The sequence below is a fragment of the Spermophilus citellus genome, assembly GCF_964194105.1.
Source record: "Spermophilus citellus genome assembly, chromosome: 3".
NCBI lineage: Eukaryota > Metazoa > Chordata > Mammalia > Rodentia > Sciuridae > Spermophilus > Spermophilus citellus.
Window position 1 is genome coordinate 203,067,644 of NC_138184.1, and position 19,145 is coordinate 203,086,788.

Genomic DNA, 19,145 nt, shown 5'->3' on the forward strand with positions numbered 1-19,145 from the left:
AAGCAGAAACAAGTCAGCTGAAGCCACAAAGTGAAGGGAAGATGAAAGCAATGTGAGTTGATGTAGGGACTGAAAAAGTGAGCCACCACAATGTCACAGCATGGAGGAGAGCAATAGGTGGCTCTTTCTCCAGGAACAGTTTCCAGAGTTGAGATGGCAGATAAACTTAAAGCTACTGTTGGGTTCCGAGTGACATGCCAGGCGACTTAGACTATCAACCCATCTTTCTTTTCACAGACCACTGCTAACTGAGGAAGCCTGACCTGGTCACCTTCTCCTGAAAGATTCTGACACCAGCTCTGTCTCAGTCTCCTGTCCCCGCCCGTGGGCACTAGGCTTGGTGTGTCTGCACAGTGCTCCGACACTCTCAGCTGTGCATCTCTATCCCTCTCACTTTGGCTCTTGTCTCTTTGCTAATCTTTCTCCTCCTCACACACAATGGGACTTAATCTGGAAATGAAACACATTTTTACTTAATTCAGTTTTCTCTTCCTGATTCCGCTTTATAAAACGTAGGTGGGAGAAATGCTTTTCACCAACATTGTCCAGTAGAACATTCTGTGATTCTGGAAATGTTGTGTATCGCCCTAAAAGTGGTGACTTGTATGCAGCTTCGAGCACTTGAAGTGTGGTACTGCTACTGAGGAAAGAATATTTTAAGTTAACTGAAATCAATTAAAATTTAAATAGGCACATATTCCTAGTGGTTACTATGTTGGACAACACAACTCCGTTCTTTAAGAAGTGAAAGGAGGAAGAAAAGATGGAAAGAGAGGGAGAGAGGAAGGAAGGAAAGAAGGAGGGGGAAAGAAGGAGGAGAAAGGAAGGAGGGAAGGAGGGTGGAGAGAGGAAAGAAAGAAGGCAGAAAGGGCAGGAGGGAAGGAAGTAACAAGGAACTGCTTAATTTTATGTGATAAAGCACTGATTATTTTCCTAGTTTGTCTTTATCCTGACCCAAAATAGGTGATTATTTTATTGTATAAATATATAATTCCTGCATTATCTGCTGGGGAATTCATTATCTAATGCTACCTGCATCAACATCCCTTTGAGTTCCTAGAATGCAGATTCATGGGCACCAGGAACTGGATTTGAAGAACTCCTCAGGGGTCTGGTGTCCCAAGCTCTGTCTAGAATCTGGTTCCTAAAAAAAAACCTTTACCTTATTTAATTAAATTTTCGTGAGCAATCAATGTATTCTATTCTCTTTATTTGACAGACTACTTTTAAGAAATCATTGCTTAATGACTGAGTCAAGCAGTGATTCTCTATAGCCATTTTTCCATCATTCTGCAATTCTTAAATAATTTTGGACTAGCAAAAAAAAAATGCTAAAAGGAGGGGAGAGGGTCACAAGGTATGCACACAGTGAACCTCTTGCACTTGAATCAAATTCTTTAACACAGTAGACAGATATTCATAGATTTACTATGAATTTAATGGGGGTTAAAGATCAATTGCTTGATTGAAAAGAGTACCTACTGTTTCAGGAAAATTACAAAACATATGTCTAAAGAGTAGTGCCATTCTTATTCCTTGAATTCAGTAAAAGAAGAAGGAGACAGTGACCAAGCACTTCCTATGTCAATTCAGAATGACTGGAAAATTAAGTTCAAGAGAGGGGTATGTCTGGTATCACTCTGTTCAAATACAAGTGATACTAATGGATGTGATATTCAACATAGCTTCTGGCCTTGTCCTTAGGGAAATTCTATTCATGTTTAAGGCTTTATCAGACTTTAGAAAGGTCTTATTTTCAATGGTGATGAGTGGGAACAAGCTGTCTTTAGAGGATAACAAAATGTGGCACAGTATTTTGATCAACAGTGGCACTTATCCCATTTTTAACTTAGGAGCTTGTGGTTTTCTTTTTATTTAATTTCACTATAAGTTTTTAAAATGAATTGCTGAAAAGCAAAATGCATTTCATTAGCTTTTCTACTAAGGCCAATTTATGTAAATCCAGCATTATTAACTAAATAATTGAAGTGACCTCAGTTTGCAAGGAAAGAAACAATGTGACACTGAGGTATGGGAGAAAAATTAGGATTGAAACATTCCTTCCTACTTAACCCTCCATCATTGGGAAGACGGAGGGATGCAATGCCTGCCACATGTACCTCCCTATAACTCCCCTGAGAGGAACGGTTAGAATGCTAGTCTGCATTCAGCCTCTTTGAGCCCCCAATATCTTCCCCCTCCTTTTTCTCAATCTCTCTGGGCTTTACAAAGAACTGGGACATTCAAGGGAAATTTAAGATGCCACAGTCTGCTCTAAACAGCAAATGAATTCAACAACAATAAAGAAATCAAAGCCGAGGGAATCACACATCCTCTAAGGATGCCTTATTTGGGTAGACATTTTGCTCTATAATGTCTATAACTTAATAATTAGTTGCTGGTCAGAGTGAGGCCATTCCATATGCTGTATGAGGCCAATAAACTGGCTATCTTATTTGATCTCTAAGACAGCCCTATTTGATTAAAATTTTAAAACCCACAAAGATGAGAAATTAAAATGATTTAGTTTTCTGTTGACTGACAGAAAACTGTTAGAATCCAGCTTTCCTGCAGCTTTTCTGAGAGGAGAAAAATTGAGATGTTTCCTCCACGTCATGTTGACTCAAGCTGAGGTATTTGGCTAGAACAACAGTAATATCCAAGCTTTAAAAGTTGGTGTGAAAAGACAAAACTTGTGGAGAAAAAAATTAGCATTGCTGTCAAGTAATTGTAGAGAAAAAGCTTCCACTGTGCAGATACAACCTTAGATCTAGTTTAAAAATCATATTGCCATGAAAATGCATTTTTGTAAAGACTTTCAAATACTGAGAACTGAAGTTCTCAGCACCTTTTAAAAATCTCCTTTCAAACATTAGCAATTTTTGAGACTGTCTGGGCAATGTTCTATCCAGTTTGCTTGATTTGATTTTTACAAGGATGAGGTGACCTGAAACACATCCTAGAAGCTTTGACAGCCAGGCTAAGGTCAGGAGATCTCAAAAGAGCCAAGAAAGAACATGGCACTGTGACTGAAATTCAGGGTTGCTTGTGTGCATGTGGGAGGCAAGAGCCCAAATAATGTCCACTTTTTGTTTTGTTCCACCAAATTGGCTAAGGGATTTATAAAGCCAGGGGTACTCATTATGATAATGCAGGTCAATACTTTTAAAAAGCATATACCACAAACCTCATGAATCAAAACATTCTTAGAATGAGGACGTAACTGGTCAAAAACAGCCTGATTCTTGGGTCAATCAAAATTCAGAGTAAGAGCTCAAATTCTATCTAGTTACTTGTGCTTCTAGATAACTTTATATCCAACGAGGAGAAACAGCCTGAAGAAGGAGAAGTCTTACTCAAGTTTAACAGTAACATCTTTTGACTGTCATTTACCATATTTTATCTAGGGATCTCTTTCCTCTGAATCATTCATACACCACCAACACAGCCCTGAGAGGCCTACATTGGCCCCCATGTTGAGGGCACATAAAAGCAAGTCTTAAAAAAGCTCAAAGTACTGGTAGATCACCCATAAGAAAAATCTGCATACTTAAATTCACTGTCTTTACCTTGCTGTCAATTTAGCCTCTTATTATATTTCAAATTAAAAGAGGAAGGAAGAATGCCTCCTGTAATACTGTATACATCTTCAATTCACTTGAACAATTATTGAACTTTGAATCAGTATAAAAAGTTTTGCCTACAAGGGCAAGTTAATTATTTATTTGCTTTAGAGTATGATAGTACATTAAAAGGGAAAATACACTTGTGTGTACACACACATACACACACACACACACACACACACACACACATACACACAGAATTCCAAAAACAGAAACAAAGAAAACCAACCCCCCTCCCCAATAAAAAAACAAACAAACATAAACCCCATATATTTCCATCTGGCAATCAAGAAAAGTCTTTCCAGAAGTTGTCATCTCCTGTTTGTCGCTATATAGCACATATGATGACTGGGACAGGGTATATCACCTAGACTTCACCATGTTTATATTATGCTTCCTGTCTGCAAAATAGTAGAGGTCAAAAGCTGAAACAGTGCAAAGGAGAAACTTCATCATGATAAAGTCTCTGCCAGGAGCCAGACAGAAATCAGAAATGGGTAAAGAGGCTCAGATGGCACTTAAGCTCAACAGGGGAGCTTACATCCTCTCCATAGGAGTCAGCCATGATTGGGTCACACACGAAATCTGGTAGGAATAGGAGTGCAGTATTGCCAGAATTGCCGATTTTTCCAGGAAAGATAGAAATCTATTGAGTCTTTGGTAAAATCTCCCAATTTTTAAATGTAAGCAACCAATTCAGAGTGTGTGGACCAAACAAAGCAGGTTTGTGGCTTAGATACAACTCAGAGCAAACCTTTTTATGACCTCAATGAAGATTGTGTGAGCAGAGAAGATGATCTGCTCAAGACTCAAACAGTTCACTTAGGACTACATAACTAAAGTGAAAGGCAAAATATAATTTTGGTTAGACTCTAGTACGTACCTGGAAATAGGGAATTTCTAGTAGGTGTCTGGAAATATGGAAATGACTGAATTCACTCTGCCTCAGTAGAATGTCTGATAAATGCCATAATAAACCCAAAGGACTCGTAAGATAGTTTCAGGGAAAAAATGAGTCTGAAATATTTCATTCAAAGGATCTATTCAATATCTATTAAATATTACCTTCCAAGTAAAAGTAGGTCATCTTACCTGCTCTCTTGGGAGGGCTGTGCTCATCAGTGCTTGCTGTTTGATAGACTTTTGCCATAACTATTGTTTTTCCCAAAGGCCCTCATGCTCTCTCCAGCTTCTGGTTGCAATCTCACATTTGAGACGGTAAAAATAGAAGACACTGAGGACAGAATGAAAAGTTTTCATTTATATACTTATAAGTATGCTAATGACCTTTTTTTTAAAAAAAAAAAAGAGTAGAAACTGAGATGTCATTCTTCATGTGCAGCACATAGATTGCCACAGTGTCTTATCGTTGAAATGTCAAGTGGTCACAGGCACGTGCGCACACGCGCACACACACAGGATGGGAGAGTCTGCCTTCCCCTCAGAACCATAGCTCAGGTCTCCCACAGGTCTCAGATCTAGAACAATTAACTTGGATCTGGAAACAACATATTTTACCCTTTCTTTATGCCATTCTTTCACTTCACTCAATGGAGAAGTATTTACTGAGTCCCACAAATCAGAATGAAAGGAAATTCTTGTTCTTACAGGTTCTGGCTATAGGAGACAGACAGAAAACAACCAAATAAATATGATAAATACTGATACGTGTTAGAACAGGGACGAGACATTGGAAGTTTGAGGGTCGAAGGACGTCAGCAAAGGCTTTCCTGATACAGGACACTTGGGCGGGGATGAAAAGGAGGAGAGAGGGCAAGACCTGGACCTTCCTCTAGAGGAAGAGAAAGCACAAACGTCAAAAAGAGGAGGCCAGAAGAGAGGCAGACCAGTTAGGAGGCTACTGTGACAACAGGTCAACAAAGGACGATGAGTGGCTTGCGACAGGGTGATAGCAGAGAGGTGAGGACTGATATGATCCTGGGTATATCTTGAAGGTACGACCAACAGTGTTGGTGGATGAATTGGATATAAAGTGTGAGAAAAGGTGTCAAAGAACTACCCTGAGCTGGGAGAATGGCATTGCCATTTATTCACAAGGAGTAAGTTTGGGGAGAAGATTAGGAGTTCAGTTTTGATGATACTAGTGGGGACACTGGGCAGTCACTTGGGTATGCAAGTCTGGAGTCAGAGGAGGTAGAGCTGGAGATAGAACCATGTTTCGATTATGATATTTAAATCTTGAGATTGGATAAGATCATCAGGGCTCCAAGGAGTGCATGCAGATAGAAAGACCTGAGGATTAAAACTCAGGACACTGGAACAATGAGAGGTCTAGCAGAAGAGAAACCAGCAAAGGAGTATGAACAAGAGAGTTTAAAGGCAAAAGGAAAATCATGAGAAAATCCTGCCTGGAAGCCAAGGGAGGGTGGTGCCATGAGGAGGAGGTGGCCAACCATGTTTAATTCTGCTGATCAAGATGAAGGCTGGGGGGCTGGGGTTGTGGCTCAGTATTAAAGTGCCTGCCTAGCATGCATGAGGCACTGAGTCCGATGCCCAGCACCACATAAAAAAAAACTAAATAAACAAAATAAAGGTATTGTGTTCATCTACAAATATATATATATATATATATATATATATATATATATATGTATGTATATATATATAAAATGATAAAGCCTGGGAAAAGATACCAGAAACTTTGAAAACAGAAGTTCAGGAGTTGTGGACTTAAGGGCCTGGTTGCAAAGGACTCAGGACAGAAGAGAAGTTTGTCCTAGAGGAAGTAGATACATTTGAAATGGGTGTGCTTTTTTTATTTTTGAAATAATGGCACGGAGTCACATAGTGGCATCTTGTTGTTTTAGGATAATATGTAAGACGATGCAGGAAAAACTACAGATCTGGAAAGGTCCATCTGTAAATGAGAAATCTGAAGTCCAGGGAGTCTGAGGCACCTGTCCAGGGTTGCCCTACTAGGTAACATTGGAGCTGAAGCCAGAAGCCAGGTGGTCTGATTCCCAGCTCAGTTTTCTTTAGACTGTACCAATTTGTTGGCCTTCTTTTACTGAATTTGAGTTTTGTGAATTAGCAAATAAATATAATAAAATCAAGGACTCTGTGCTATGAAGTGTATTTTGTTCATTTACTTTGACAAGGGTAGTTCAGCCTCAATTATTTATGTAACTTGATAGTATACACAGGAGAATGCCCTGTGGTGTATTTGGGAAAAGTAATGAATTTCTTCTAAATCAGCCCTCCATTTACTTTCCTGCAATTAAATCTTTGTGAAGAAGTGGGGCAAGGCTGTTGGGGTTTTAGGACAGAGGGAGAATGATAGGGTGCCAGTGGAATTAGCCAGTTTGAACTGCCAGACCCCAGGTAACTATATCATTTATTCTTGCTTGATGCATTTATAATTCCACCAATACATTACTTCTAAATTTTGATGTTATGCAACTGCAATGAATGCTCAGTTTTAATGTGCTTCAGCATCCATTTTGAACATAAGCTGAATTTTCTCATACGAAAAGCAGGGCTCAGTCGCCCTGACACAATTTCCAGTTCTTACACATCCCCCTCTCTAGTTCCTCAATCTGGTCCATCTAGGCACCTGCTCTATATAGCTGCTCCCTGATGACTACTTCCCTATGGGACATCCAGGCATGGCCTGCTGGACTGGCCCCATGACCCTCCCACCCTGCATGGACTGTGGGGACATATGTAGTAGCCACTGCCAGTCACAGTAAGACAAAAGGAATTCTTGTCTGTTTGCTTTAAATCTTCCAATTAAAACTCCCCAAGGGAAATCTGTTTGGAAGAAAACCCTGGACTACCCAAAGGTATTGACTTCAGTGTCCCTCCTCTTGGTGACTGTGCTCCCTGACTTCTGTACTACAGGCATGCAGTGCACCCCTCAGGACCTACAAGTACTAGAACTTGTAAACTTTCACATTGTGTTTATATAACTGCAGCCATTTCTGAGATTTGTCTCCTGAGGGTAAAGCCTCTGTGAAATGACCCATGCAGGTGGACCTCTGTGGGTACTCTTCTGCATGGGCCTCTAAGTTGATAAAGAAACCTGAGAGTTCCATTCACATCAGTAACTTGATGAGGTTTTAAGGAATAGTCAAATATCAAAGATATTACATTATTGTTTTCTTCCAAAGCAAATAAGAGTCTAGCATAAGCATAACACTTTATTTTTTTATACAATTCTATAGAACAGCTGCCGTTCCCTGCAGTACCTAGGCTACAATAACCCTGATGCTCTTCTCAAGGGTCTGACAGATCAGGGCACACCAAGAAGGCTAGGGAGCACTAATATTTTTGTTCCCAGCCTTCTTTTTAAAATGATCATGATTATTATGATTACTATGATAGTGGGGATTAAACCCAAGGGCACTTAACCACTGAACTACATCTCTAGTCCTTCATATTTTGACACAGGGTCTCATACTCTGTTTGTTTAGAACCTTGCTAATTTGCTGAGACTGGCCTCAAACTTTGGATTGTCCTGCCCCAGCCTCTTGAGTAGCTGGGATTACAGGCATGTGTCACCATGCCTATAGTCTTCTACTTTTAACCTGGTTGTACTATGTGTTGGGCTATAAGCCATCTTAGAGAATGAGAATGCTATGGACTGATTTGAGTCCCATTCCCAATCCACGCACTGATGCCCTAAACCTCAACGTGATGTTATTTGGAGATGGGGCCTACAGAGGTGGTTAGGATTAGAGGAGGTCAAGAGGGTGGGTCACTCATGATGGGATTAGTAGCTTTGTCAGAAGAGGAAGAGAGAAGTGTTCTATCTATCCTGTGAGGACACAGCAAGCAGGCCCTCTGCCAGACAGAGGGAGAGACCTCAGCAGGAATCATTCTGTGGGCACCTTCATCTTGAACTTCCCGTCCCCAGAGCTGTGAGTAATAAGTGCCTATTGTTTAAGCCACCCACTCTGTGGTGTTTTGTCATAGCAGTCTGAGCTGATGAGGACAGCAAGGTTCCTGGAATTGGTGAGTCTGAACAATGACTTGGTTGCTAAGACAATCCATTTATTGATTCTGCAACACTTCTTCCTCCCAAGTGGACCTTCTTCCAACTCCCCTTGGAAGAGAAGCATTTGAGGGCTCTCAGCTGCTGCTACTGCGGCTGCCATGGACTCAGACGAAGAACTTTCATAAGACTACAGTAACACGAAACTTAATTTTAAGAATTTCTAAACGTAGTCTGCAGAATATTAACCCAGACAAGAGAGTCACCAAAACCAGTCATTTCACTTAAAGGAATAATGCTCAAAGTCTCTGAACCGGGGAATTCTTTGTTTTGTAAACATGTTTACAAGTACAGCCGTGTTGTTCTAAATGGAAGTGACTGTAGTATTTAACACTGGGATTGTCCTTGCTTGCGACTGGATTTATGCTTCATAATGATTATCTTCTAGACACAGAAATAGCATTTCTGTAACTCAAAATTGTTACCGGAGGCATTTAGTAGAATCTTGCCTTAAAAATATAATGATTTTTCATCTTTATTCTCCCCCCTTCAAAAGGTTTCACTGCTCCTGATGTTTAACGTTATGCAAAGACGTGTTTCTGCCAATGAATATCGCCTTATGGTTATGCTTCTGCAAATAGCCTGCTGTGAGCTGATAAAGGGATTAATGCAGCCAAAATTCTTAATCTGTGAAATTACAAATTAAATTCTCATATTAAAAATACCACCCTGAGGTATTTTTTGTGGTTTTAATTCCCCTCTGGTGTTCTGCATACATTGTGCTTGTTAATGATGGGGACAAGGCTGTCTCCGCTGGTAGTCTGCTGTGGAGTGATAATGTGTAGGCATTTACTCACTGATAGAAACTGGATTTAACCACTGGCTGATAAACTAAGTGGCAAGTGGGTAATAAGTCCATATTAGCAGAAAAGTACTACTACAGAATTCAGAATTCATAGACCATCAAAATCCTGGCTTAAACTCAATCATCAAGTCAGATGGGATTGAGATGTCACAAAGGAGGGGTGATATCAAGTTACAAGTTCCACTAAAGAGGGAAAACAAGCCATATGCTTGAGTGTGGGGTGAGCAGTAAATGAATGAGCCTATATACATCTGTTTTTTTTTCCTCAGTATAGTAAGATGTGTCACAAAATCATTATTTTCCATAGAAATTTCATGTTTTCTTTTTTTATTTGGGGGAATAACTGTTATAATGATGGCCAGTGGGTAGATTTTTAGAAAGGAAGTAGAGCAGAATATAGAGTAAATATGGACAGGGACTATATGAAATGTTAATGAGAATTTGCTAAGCACAAGGGGAGTAGTAGATTAATATACCTATAGTCACTTTCAGGTAAAAAAGTTGTTGGAAGTAAGTGTGGGATAGCAAAAAGGTTTAGGGTAGGAATACTCAACAGGAGTTGTTACTTGGGGTTTAGTTCTAAAGTAAAGGGCTACTGTAAAGGAGAAACCAGTGCTGCAAAGAAGAGGGGAAAAAACTAAAATTCAAGAGACAAAGGAAATTAACTTTGTGTCTACTGTAAATGTTGTATACACAAGGATTAATACACATATCACAAATATTTGTGCATATAGGCAGTATGTTATTTTAAGGCAATCAGAAGAGTATGAGAAAAAATATAATGGGCATTTAAAAAGAATGCATCACCATTGAACAAAAATATTCCTACTGCAACAGTGTTCTGCAAAATTTCACAAGAATTCTGTTTCACACTTGGGAAGAAAGCTGAGATCCTCCCAGCCATAAATCCTCCCCCAAATATTTTAAATGTAATTGAAAAAGCCTGTGTAAGAAAGAATACTTTTGTAAAAACAAAACACAAACCCACCCAGGAATGTGTTTTGTTTTAAAAAATCTAGAGAAGAGCTGTCTGTACAAATACCAAGAGCATGTGCAGTTAAAATGAATTACATGTCTTCAGTCTTTACATGTCAATTCAGTGCATTAGCCAATTGCCAACTCTGTTCCTCAGCTCACTGAATAGCAGTCCTTTTTAAGGTTATTGTTACAACCAAGATGGTTTCTGAGAATTAAACAGAAATGAATCATTTCTCCACTGTGTACTGCAGCCAGTTAAAATAGTACTGTATGCATAAAGCACTAAATATGTAAATCATATTTTCCTTTTTCCTTTATGACTGCTCAGATCATTTTTTGGACACACACATAATCAAATACAAAGATGCACAGCTGCAGACTGCAGAGCAGAGATAGCAAAGAAGGAATCCATTTTCTTCCTGTGTCTGGTAAGCTAGAAATTGAATGGCAGGATTCCACTAAATATATATACACGTGTCCCCCGTCCCTGCTCTTGTGCACTCACGTGCTCCTTCTCTCTCTCTCCCTCCTCCCCACCTCCCCACCCCCCCACACAAAATGCAAACACATATATCTATGATCTTGTGTTTGTGCACACATAAGCAAATGAATCTCTCTACATGTATGTTCTCTATAGATAATGAAGTACTTTGATTGGATATGCAGATGTGTCATACTCACTATCAGTCAGTTCCCATAGCCGTGGGGGAAGGTCACTAAAATACTCATGGCTCAAGGCAGCCTGTGCTGATAGTCTGTTCTTTGGGGAACACTGTAGGAGCTTAGAGGCCAGATCTTCTGCATGATTCACATAGCTGAGCCTGAAAACACAAGCAAAAAAAGAAATCAGACCAAAGAAGAAAATCCACCAAATAAGACATAAGGATCATGTAATTTTTCTGTATTTCAAGTTATGACTGGCCAGGAAAACAAATTACCTGCTGAATTCACACTGGTTCTCAGAGTATCTTTTACTCAAACTGACATTTACGCTAGTATCAGTGACATTAGGTATCACAGTACCAATGATTTAAAATGTTTCTACTCTAAGCAAAGGGTTGCTACTTTCAGAATGAATAAAACTAAGTCCAGAGAAAGAAAATTTCAGAGACAATTTACCAAATGGTTGCCAGCATTTTGTTCATAGGATCTACATACTGCATACACATCTGGATATAGTTATAGGAAATTAATACCAAATAACTAGGAGAATTAAAATAGTACTACTATTAAAATCTCTAGTTACTAAAAATTACCTATCCTTCAAGAGTTTATATTTTCTTGCATTGAATATAAAACTATGGAAACAAGTGCCCCTGTCAAATACCAGCCGTCATGATATTACAGGTTAACAAAGGGGATATGCTGAAATGATATGGGGCAGAATCAATTCAAGATGACCTTTAAAACAACAGTAGATAGAAAATATGTGTCTCAAGATTATCGAAAGGAAAAAAAAAGAAAGGACAGAAGTGAAGTCTTTTATAAGCTTTCAAACCAGAGGCAGCAAAACTCAGCCCAGTCCTGCCTTGGTTTCCAGGGAGTCTCTGTTTTTCTGCTGGAAGCAATCAAATACTTATGATTAACATAATACTGATAAGAAGAGTATTCCTAATAATAGCTACTCAGGAACTTTTCCAGGCATTTTTCACAATCTCATGTTTATTATGGTCCACAAGGTAACTGTCCCCATTTTCTAGTGGTATAAATTAAGGAGGAGTCAGAGATGGTAATGGATTGCTCAGTTACAATCCAGCTTCTCTAAGGGCATTCAGCCATGGACCCTGAGTGTGTGCAACACAGTGCATATGTGCTTTGATCCTCAGAGACAGCTAAGAGCCGGTGAGAGAAAGTTGCTTCTGTTGAGAGGGCTTTTTTTTTTTTTTTTGGAAAGCCTCCAAGCTATTAGCACACAATTAGTAAAGAAACATCTTTCCTCAATGACCAACACAATTCTCCTCATGAAACTCATTAGTGTTGATTTGAAATTATTATGGGGGGAGGTGGTCAGGATTGAAAAAAAGGAAAGGAGGTAATGAATATAGGTTTCAAAACGGAAAAAAAGCAAAGAAAGACAGTACTTCACAGATCCAGTCTAAGAAACTGCTCTGAATCTTCATGTATAGAGGATTCAAATAGGTTCAATGTTTGGTTACTGTGATGGCTGTTTATTTATTCACAAATAGATCAACAAATTGATTTATTTTATTTTTGTTTGTTTTTGTGGTCCTGGGGATTGAACCCAGAGCCTGCTGCATCCTAGGCAAGTTTTCTGTCACTAAGCTAAATCTCCAGCTCCAATAGTTTGGTTTAAAATGTTTCTTCCTGGCAAAGAGAAATTTGTTTACAGGAAAAGGACATTATAAAATGACAAACTATATAAGGACTTTGTAAGAACCACTTGCTAAATCCATGTAAGTAGTGTGGGTTGACACTTTTGGGAATCTACATTTTATCCTAATTAGAAGTTTTATCTGAAACCCTAACTGTGGCTTATCAGATTGTTAGAATGATTACTGTCCTCAATATCCTATTGTGATGTACATTTTTTCAATCTTTCCTTGTTAGACTATTAATTTTTGTTTTATATATTGCAAATCTGTGTAATTAAAGGCCTAACAGTTTAACAATGTTATACCTTCCTGGTAAACTAAACCTTTAATTCTTACATTGTGATTTTTTTTTCCTTTTAATAAAACTGTCTAAAGTTTGGGGGTTTTCTTTGTTTGGGTGCTGGGGATTGAACCCAGGGCCTTGGACATTCAAGACAAGCACTCTACCAATTGAGCTATATTCTCAGCCCAAAGTTTGGGGTTTTATTTCCTATTAATGTAATGACCTCTGCTTTCTTTTACTTAGTATTTGCCTGGCATACCTTATGTCAACTACCTACTTTTATTGTCTTATATCCTTAAATTTAAGGTGTTTCTTTTGTAAATATTGTGTAGTTGGTCTTAATTTTTATATAATCCCTGTCTTCTAAGAAGAAAGTTTAGTCCTTTTACATCTTGTGATTCCTTGCCGCAGTCCGGCTACAGCAAAATAACTGGGGGGATGACGAGCAACTTGTGTACATTGATACAGCAGGAGTGGGAGCCACTTGTCAAAAGAAATGAACTTTATTTTTAGAACCACACACGCCAAACAAAACAGCTCCTCAGGAAAACCTTCAGAGCCCAACTGCCACCACCGGCTTCCCACAAGCCTCTCCACCCCTCCAGCCCCCCTCTCCCCACACCCCCCTCCCCCCTCCCCTACACCCCCCATACCCCCCACACCCCCCACACCCCCCACACACCCCCACGCCCCCCTCCTCCTGCTCTTGAGGCCGATTGGCTGGGTCGTGTGGGTGGAGCCAAAAAAGTCCCCCAATGAGCAGCTCCATGGTCTGAAAGGGCAGGGAAACAGCCCAATGAGCATCACGGCAGAGGAGCCAATCAGTTGGCAGCTAGAAGTTGCTGGGGCCAGCTGTGAGCCAATCATCAGCTGGCAGCTGGAAGTTTGCTGGCAGCTGGAAGTTTGCTGGGGCCCCTTCGCTGTGGCTCTCAACAATTCCTGATATTTTTGTACCCACTTAATTTTGTATTATATTTTATCCTCCTTTACCTTTTTTCTTTTTCCCATCTTTTTTTTTCAAATCAAGTTTTAAAATTCAAAGTCTTCCATCTTGTGTTTTAGAAGTTCCACATTATATTTCCATATACTTAGTAGTGATCCTTAACTCTTTTTCCTATTTCATTATTTCCTGAGGAGCTTAAACTCTTGTAGTAAGTTTTACAAGTTGGAGAACACTGACAAATTATTTCATCCACAGGACTACAATCACGAATAAACACTTTCCAAGTAGTACATGTATACAGATGAACTGACATCGATATAAATCATCATTTTATGGGTTATACAGCAAAACACATTATTAAACATGCAGCTATTATATCACATAGCTCAATAGGCATATAAAGTATTAGATAGCTGCTGAATTCAACAGCAGAAATTCACTTCTATCTTTGCAAGAGAGGTTGGGAAGAGAAGGGAAAAAGTTACACTTCTTACAAAAATAGTTGGTAAACAACTTTCAATAGAGATGGAAAAAAATTACAGGATTTAAAAAAATTTTATGATTAAGTATTATTTCGGTTACAACCACAAATCATCTCTACTTTAAAAGAATATTTACAAAATTAAAGGGCATATGTCCTGCAGAAGGCAAACACATTTTGCTAAAAATATTTAATGGTTCAATGGTTCACTCCAACTTTTTCTTCAGGCCCTCTTTCAAGTTGTGCCCAAAAGTGCAAACATTAAATTAAACTTTAAGACTTTTCTTTTGTCTGGAGACACTAAAGATATGTGCTTCTGTACAATGTGGACTTTACATGAACTTTTCAACTAGAGGTTTGTGATTTTCAAAATGGAAGTTTCATAGCAGAACAAAACAGAATTTATAGAAAGACATTAAGAAATCATCATAAGACTTGGACAAAGGCCAACAAAATCAATGGTTACACAAACCTGATGTGTACTGTTTTAAATGTGGTAGATATAAACATAAAGTAGCAGGCAAACAGCCACACAGGCCTTACTAGCAACATGTGAACTGACTGAGGGGATAGACCACAGAAGGTCTAGGCTGTTGTTCATGGCTTGTGGGATTTTAATTCTCTATGTGATGCTCAGTGTTTTGTTACCTAGTCTCTACATTTCTTACATATTGAAAAGATTTGGGTGTGGGCATAGATTTGAAGAAGACATAAATAAGGCAGGTCAGTTGATAGAAAGGGCAAGCACATTTTAAAGATTGGACAGCAAGGCATTTTCTGCTAAGTTGATCATAATTTGAAGACAAGATCATAATTCTGCCAAGCTTGAGGCCTGGTACAACTGCTTATCGATATGTCTACGGAAGCTTCATTAGACTTATCACTCAGTAAGCCTGCATTTGGCTAATACATACCATAAACCTGGTCCTACCTTAAATTCCATTTCCAAGCTAATAGCATCACACAGTTCAGTTTATTGACTGTAACAGTTGCTTCTATGACTACTGCTGTCTATGAAGTGCAGCTGCATTTTAGGGCAGTATTTCTCATAATAGAAAAGTTCTACTTCACTTTAGTCTTCTGAACTTTACTTCATATTTTGTTCCACCTTTGAATAATGCAAGGGCACCAAGCACTAGTGCTCTCCTAGGGCCTTCAGCCCAGTGACAGCAACATCACAACCAGGTTCTTCAGGAAACAGTCTGGTTGGATGGCAGCATACCATCATGGGATGGCCAGTCCAGAACCTTCCTTAACAGAAGAGCAGTGTTGGGAACTGCTTCACTTATGCTCACCACTGTGGTACTGCCATACTTCTGAAAGTTCTCTGCAACTTCATTTAAGGTCACATGGGTTGGATCGCCCTGTGTGTGACTTCACAAGAGGTGGCTGGTTCATTCGAGACACACTAGTTAAAAAACACTCAGTAGGATTATTGAAAATTACAAGAATTTGAATATAGAACACAGAACTGATGGAAAGACACTGAAGTCTACTTTGGTACACCACATTTGGACTTCTCGGTGCTTTGAGTATTGAACTGGAGCCACAGGAAGGGAAACAAACCTACTCAGGAGCAGCAGCAATTATTTCATCCAGTACTGAGGTGAGAGAAAGGACGTTGCTCCAGGTTTATCCATGTAGGTCAGAATACTTGCAAAATGCTTTCCTGGTTTTAATTCAACCCTGTGGTGTCCTAGTTAGCCCCTCTGTGGAGCTTCTTGGTGGGAGAGAAGAGAAAGTTCACTGACTGCACTCAAGTCATGCAGTGTGCCTCGCAAGAACCCCACTGCCCTTCATATTCTTCACAAACCCACACCAGGAACACCACAGAGTACCCGACTTATGGCTAGCAGTGGCCTCTATTGGAGCAGGGTGGCTTCATGCCTTTTTTTTTTTTTTTAACCATCAAGCATATCTGAAGAACCTTCACACTTTATGCTTTCACTTCCAAGTCAATGATTCTTTAACTTTTATTTATTTATTTATTGGGTACTGGGAATTAAACCCAGAGGCTCTCTGCCACTGAGCTATATCCCCAGACCCATTTTATATTTTTATTTTGAGACATGGTCTTTCTAAGTTGCTTAGGGCCTCACTAAGCTGCTGAGGCTTTTCTTGAACTTGTGATCTTCTGTCTCAGCCTCCCAACATTTAACTTTGGATATCTAACTAAAAGTTTACAGTTAAATTTTAATTTTACTCACCTGGAAAACAATTCAGGAACATTACAATGCTTTAAATCTGATGAAACTTGTACCATCTCTTATTATGGTCTAGCATTTTATTTTTATTGTCTATGTTTATAAAGACACACACTAGACACTATTATTTTATTTTATTTATCTATATTTAGTAATTTATCAAATCATCTTCCTTCTCATGCTTCATCCTTGTTTTTTGTTTGTTTCCATTTGAAATACAAACTGTATAAGTTCTTTCTAAGAGGATAATTTGTTGGTAAATTCTCCGTTTTGTTTTCATTTCAGATAATAATTTGGTAGAGTATATTATTCCATTTTTCCTTCACCTTTTGAAAATATTATCCTATAGGCTTTCTTCAGTTGTTGCTGCCTTTAGGTTCTCCCCCCCGCCCTTATGAGTTCAACCATTACAATGAAAGATGTTCTTTTCATTTAACCTGTTTTGTATTCATTATGTTTCTTGAATTTGAAGTTTCATATCCTTCATCAATTTCAGAAAAAATATCCTAGCCATTATCCTGTGAATACTTTCTTTCCCCAATTTTCTCTTTTCTATCATTTCCTAACTCTAATGCAATGACATATCATTAAATTTCTGTTGTTACACACTCATATTGTCTGCTAGTCCCTCTTTTTTCCTGTCTGGATAGTTACTCCAGAGTCATCTTCCATTTCAATTAATTTCGAATCGGTTGCATCTAATATGCTGTTTTCCCTGTTCAGGCATATTTTATGTTCAAGTTTTTAATTTGATTTTTAAATTGTTTACATTTAGGTATAAAAACATATCTGATAATTCTCAACATCTGAAGTTCTGGGTGAGGGGAGAGTTCATTTTTATTTCCTTTGCTACTGACCATTACCCCCAGTGAGGTTATCTAACGTACTTTATAACTTTTGATTGTGAGCTCATGCTCAGTTAAGGTTTTTCTGTGGGAATCCTCAGGAACCTGGGTTGAGAATGTACTTCTCCATAGGGATTTTCTTTTGTTTCTGCCAGGAGCTCTGGGGCTCTCTAAAGACCTTTGCATTCCAAGTTCTTGCTGCTGGTTTCTGAAACCCTGCCAAGTTGTGCAAATTTAAGCCAAATCTGTAAGAAGTCTCAGGGGAAACTTTTTCATCTTCATCTAGAAATAAGGCTGGCACAAACCAATTGTTCTTGCAGGTTCTCTTTGTTGGAAGTAGATTTTTTTTCCCTTTTACCCTAGCCCATTACAGAAGTTGAATTGTATTACTGAAGTGCTTCTCTGTGTGGAGAATCCCAATTCCTATGTTCTTTCTCAGGTCTAAACCTTTGTTTTTATGTTCTTATTAAAAACAAAAAACAAAAAAAAAAACTCTAGGGCAACTGAAACTTTAGCACTTGCTTAACACTCTGTTCTTCTTTCTTCAACCTACTGAAGAATTCATTTATTTTCTTCTTGGTTCAGTTGTGCATTTGAAAGGATGTGCTTGCTGTATCTGATCTAGTATGGCAGGTGGTTTTTAGTAGTACTGGAGACTCTTTTTCCTCTATTCGTATACATGTATAATTTCCACAATTTGGTTAGTTTTTATAAACTCGTCTACATTTATAAATTTTGGATCTTTCTCCCTCGAATAATCATTAAGTTGGTGTTATTTTCTTACCTCCCTCTTTAAACAAATTATAGGTCCCCTCTATTGAACCTCAAAACTAGTCATCAGAAGTTGAGTCAGCTACTATTTATTTTCCATACAAATTTTAGATGAATCTCAAATGTATTATCCTAAGTATAAAAACTGAATAAAAAACATTCATGTATATAACATTTTGGAAAAGCCAAAATTATAGAAACAGAAAACTGATCAGTGGTTTCCAGAGGCTGGAGAGTATATGAGAGGAGTTACCAAAGGGTAGCCGGAGAATCTTTTTGGATGGCTGTACATCTTAATCTAGAAGGATGGACATTGGGCCATGTGAGAGGATAGGGTTGGAGTACTTTCAAGGAAATTCAGAAAAGGGAACAGTTTAGAGCAATGAAACATTATAGATGTTTTGAAAGGAAACTTCAGGCATTAAAAATGGAGAGCTGTTCTCAAAGTGGCTGAAATTGGGACTTCCCATGTCTTAGAATGATTCCCAGTGATATATCAAGGGATATTCTGGTAAATGGGGAGATGCTGCTGTGAGTGGTGAGGCCCTCCTTTGATTTCAGTGCTCCATCCCAGCCACTGGGTGGGGGATCTGTCTCAGGCTAAAGGAATTGTGTCCAGGTTGGTGAGGGTGTACTCAGTAAGCCTCTATGTTCATAAAGAGTCAGAGAAATATAGCAGATATGAGGGACAAGAGACTGTTATGCTCATTCCACGTTAATTTTTTTATTAAGAAAAAAATACAGTTGGTTGTTTATAGAAACTCTTGGGGCAAGTCCTAAGGAATTTTAAAATTATAAATCTAGATGACAAGACATAAATAATCCTTACTGAATTCAGAGTGTGTATGGGAAGAGAATTTTA

The 19,145-nt window shown here is 38.7% G+C and overlaps 1 protein-coding gene across 2 annotated transcripts in view; it reads right to left on the reverse strand.

The window, feature by feature from the left end:
* CDK14 (cyclin dependent kinase 14) overlaps positions 1-19,145 on the reverse strand; it is a 600,063-nt gene that overhangs the window by 80,596 nt on the left and 500,322 nt on the right. For both annotated transcript variants that reach the window (XR_014021222.1, XM_081287662.1), the window contains exons 13-14: positions 11,105-11,244; positions 4,719-4,860 (exon numbers count right to left, since the gene is read on the reverse strand). Coding sequence is in view for 1 of the 2 variants with exons in the window: in XM_081287662.1 (XP_081143788.1) it covers positions 4,745-4,860; positions 11,105-11,244 (256 nt within the window). In the remaining variant the exon portion in view is untranslated. The remainder of the gene's footprint in view (positions 1-4,718; positions 4,861-11,104; positions 11,245-19,145) is intronic.